We start from the raw sequence: 4,014 nt of genomic DNA, 5'->3' as shown, positions 1-4,014 counted from the left end.
TTTTGGAAGGAATCGGTCTTTGATATTTTATTTTTTTTAAAAAGTATTTTCTTTCATATTGAACATCCTATTTTTTTTATTTAAGAATTTGAGAAGTATTTGCTTTCATGTTGAACCTCCCTTTATTTATATATATATATATATTTATTATTATTATTATTATTTTTAATGAAGAATTAGATGATAAGTAGTTGCTGTCATACCGAGCCTGTTGTTGCTGTCTAGGAGAAGCAAGTGAGATATTGAAAAGATGTCATTGTGATTAGTTTTTCCCATGGGTGATTCCAAAGATAATTTTCTCATCTGTGCATCATATTCGGTACATTTACAACTGATGCATTTGTCGCCAGTTTCTCTCTAATCTAATGTATTAAATTAGCCTACCTGTCCGTCAGAAGATTCATGTCCATCATCTAAAGATGGTTTGTCTCTGCAATAATGCTTTAATGGCTACATTAGGAGGTAACCCAGATTCTCAACCACATAAAGACAGGCCGAGCTCAGTCCTGCGGTCAGATAAGTTTACGCCTCAGTGACAGGAGTGCTCGCTCAGATGCATGCTTCAGTGCCGTTTTACAACTCCCAATATGCCAGCACAGCGTTGCCCTTGTTTTTCAGAATGACATCGCTACAAGCAGTTACACTGGATTCCTCCTGGAAAACATCCTTCTATCCGCCAAAGCCTGTTCTTTTAGGAAGGCAAAAAGAAAAGAGAAACACTCTGACTTGTCTGTTTAACTATTGAGTTGTCAGTTCTCAGGGCTACAGAATGTGAATAAAATATTTACAGATTTGTGGCGAAAAATTGAAATCTAAACTTGCTATGGACAGGAAAGTTTTATATTCATCAATTTGTGATTTTATGACATTGATTTGGTAAGTTTTATCTTTAGAGTGTTGACAGTACCTTTATAATACACCGACAAACAGCTTAAAAACATAAAATATTGCAACGTAACATTAGATGTAAACTCTAATAAACATAACTGGCCAGCTAAGAAACTTTTTTGAAATAAAATGTTTATTTATTTTTTAAAAAAGTCAGCTGTCATACAGTGAATGTCAATTTGTTTTTTCACTGTAAATTATAAGATGACTTGTTCTTTTGCACTTCCAAAAACTACATTTAACTGTATTTTGCTGTTAAATTACATGAAATGTCTTATTAGATATATTACAGTTTTTCAACATAAAAAATAAGGGAACCTAAACTAATCAGCAGGTTTTACTGTAGCATTTTTAGTGTCTTACTGTTAAAATTACAATTATTTCTGACAGTGTATACTTAGGCCCAATTGTAGGGTTGAATTTAAGGGAGAACTTTGCTTTTGAACAACCACTTATATTGAGAGATTCTGTTATTTGACAACTTAAATTCATTTGGTTCCTAAATGCTTCATTTTGGGCACCAGTGGCTCTCTAGTCATTTTATTATCTGGAGCCAGTGGTTGATTGAATGCACTGTAACTGACCTCGACCTGGTGCTTGCGAAATTGAGACGTCCCCCTTAAGACGGATGGCGATACCTCACACGCATAGCGCCCCGATACAATATTCCTGCCTGTCAAGTTGAAAATCGTACGACTAAACTAAGACAAATGGGTTCCATGGACACGAAGACAGCTTAATATTCGGCAAAGCTGAAAATGACATGACTGGAAGGGCCATTTGTCATTGCCTTTGGCTTCATGGCATGTGTGGACATAGATAAAGATGCATATTACTTTGACGGCCACATTAGACCGGAAAGGAGCGAGCTGTGAATGATGCATTAGTAATATTGTTAGTGCTGGTGTCATATAATTTTCCTTCGTTTGCTCGTACGATGAGTAAACAGTTGACATGGCTCCAAAATGCACATAAATCTGGGGGAGGGAGTGATTATATATTTTTAGAAAGCCTACCAGCAGTAAATGCCTGCCGTTCCCCGGCCCATTTAGACGAAGCAATAAAGACGACCTTTTGTTTTCACTGTACGCGTCGCTGTAATCAGTGCCAATAAGATGACTTGTTCTTTTGCACTTCCAAAAACTACATTTAACTGTATTTTGCTGTTAAATTACATGAAATGTCTTATTAGATATATTACAGTTTTTCAACATAAAAAATAAGGGAACCTAAACTAATCAGCAGGTTTTACTGTAGCATTTTTAGTGTCTTACTGTTAAAATTACAATTATTTCTGACAGTGTATACTTAGGCCCAATTGTAGGGTTGAATTTAAGGGAGAACTTTGCTTTTGAACAACCACTTATATTGAGAGATTCTGTTATTTGACAACTTAAATTCATTTGGTTCCTAAATGCTTCATTTTGGGCACCAGTGGCTCTCTAGTCATTTTATTATCTGGAGCCAGTGGTTGATTGAATGCACTGTAACTGACCTCGACCTGGTGCTTGCGAAATTGAGACGTCCCCCTTAAGACGGATGGCGATACCTCACACGCATAGCGCCCCGATACAATATTCCTGCCTGTCAAGTTGAAAATCGTACGACTAAACTAAGACAAATGGGTTCCATGGACACGACGACAGCTTAATATTCGGCAAAGCTGAAAATGACATGACTGGAAGGGCCATTTGTCATTGCCTTTGGCTTCATGGCATGTGTGGACATAGATAAAGATGCATATTACTTTGACGGCCACATTAGACCGGAAAGGAGCGAGCTGTGAATGATGCATTAGTAATATTGTTAGTGCTGGTGTCATATAATTTTCCTTCGTTTGCTCGTACGATGAGTAAACAGTTGACATGGCTCCAAAATGCACATAAATCTGGGGGAGGGAGTGATTATATATTTTTAGAAAGCCTACCAGCAGTAAATGCCTGCCGTTCCCCGTCCCATTTAGACGAAGCAATAAAGACGACCTTTTGTTTTCACTGTACGCGTCGCTATAATCAGTGCCAGAGATGTCTTGTTTGACTACAAGAAGCTCTTTCTTTAGTTTTGTAGATGCACGAAGCATAAAAATGTTCGGGCGTCAAGCTAAAACAATGGCTCTAGTGTTTGTCTATTTAAAGAAGCCATAACAAAACACAACCGCCAACTATCAGCTAAACGTGTTTAATAGTTGTGCTAGTGTTCGTTCAGCTGGCTCACAATTATGTGAAAAGAAACAGCCTGGTGAGAAGGAACAAACTGTGATTTTTATCGAGACTACATGGTCATTTTGTTGCTCTTTAGATGTGTTGGGTTTGTTCCCTCCTGCTGTGACGATTGCTAGCAGGCTCTAGCTGTTATCAAAATCTTTAGCGATCTGTAGAAACAGCATTTTGCTTTGTTTGATATGAAGTCAAAATGTTGCCCTTTTAATGAGTAAAACTGGATTAGCTTGAAATGTTGGGCAACATTCTTGTGAAGACCTTCCTTTATTTACTGCAAACAGCAGGCTAACTACTGTAAACATTACTGGGAACGAGCCCGGATGAGGCACACATGAACGTTAGTGCTTTTGCTAAGCTCTCTCTCTCTTTTACTACTGATTTAACCTGTGCAGTTTTGATTGCTTTATGTTCAGTGGTTGCTCCTTCATAGCTCAGGAGACTTAATAGGGTTTTGGGTGAGGTTTTATGCATCTGGGTTTCTCCTCAAATGTCTTTTTATGGTAATAATTGGATTTTTTAAAGGCTAAAGCTATAAACTACTATACCGTATATGAAAAATATACAGTATGTGGTAACTTGTAGATAACTTAGTTTGAATGTTTGAGTTTATATTGAGATAACTGACTTGGTTTCTGAGAAATTATGACGTGTAATATTTTTATATTTTAGACATATTATATTATATTATAATTTTTTGGATTAAGATCATTTTATTTTGTAAGATTTTAATGAGAGTTTACATTGTGGTCATTGTTTTTTTCAGACTTTAGGACATGTGTAATTATTATATTATATTATATTATATATTTGTAAATTAAGATGATTGTATCTTGGAAAAATTGTATAGTAGATATTTGTTATATTGAGACTTTTGATCACTTCTAAAACTATAGGAGACGTATGATTA

The 4,014-nt window shown here is 36.1% G+C and overlaps 2 protein-coding genes across 2 annotated transcripts in view; both read right to left on the bottom strand.

The window, feature by feature from the left end:
• cdk18 (cyclin dependent kinase 18) overlaps positions 1–4,014 on the bottom strand; it is a 92,564-nt gene that overhangs the window by 72,987 nt on the left and 15,563 nt on the right. The gene's annotated exons all lie outside the window — the stretch shown is intronic.
• LOC107756607 (uncharacterized) overlaps positions 3,233–4,014 on the bottom strand; it is a 2,578-nt gene continuing 1,796 nt past the window's right edge. Inside the window, exon 3 of the mRNA XM_016573791.1 lies at positions 3,233–3,259. Coding sequence (XP_016429277.1) covers positions 3,233–3,259 — 27 coding nt within the window. The remainder of the gene's footprint in view (positions 3,260–4,014) is intronic.

This window comes from Sinocyclocheilus rhinocerous, unplaced genomic scaffold, assembly GCF_001515625.1.
Source record: "Sinocyclocheilus rhinocerous isolate Xijiao unplaced genomic scaffold, SAMN03320098_v1.1 scaffold532, whole genome shotgun sequence".
Lineage (NCBI taxonomy): Eukaryota > Metazoa > Chordata > Actinopteri > Cypriniformes > Cyprinidae > Sinocyclocheilus > Sinocyclocheilus rhinocerous.
The sequence above is the reverse complement of the archived record's forward strand: the minus strand, read 5'-3'. Positions and strand labels throughout refer to the sequence as shown.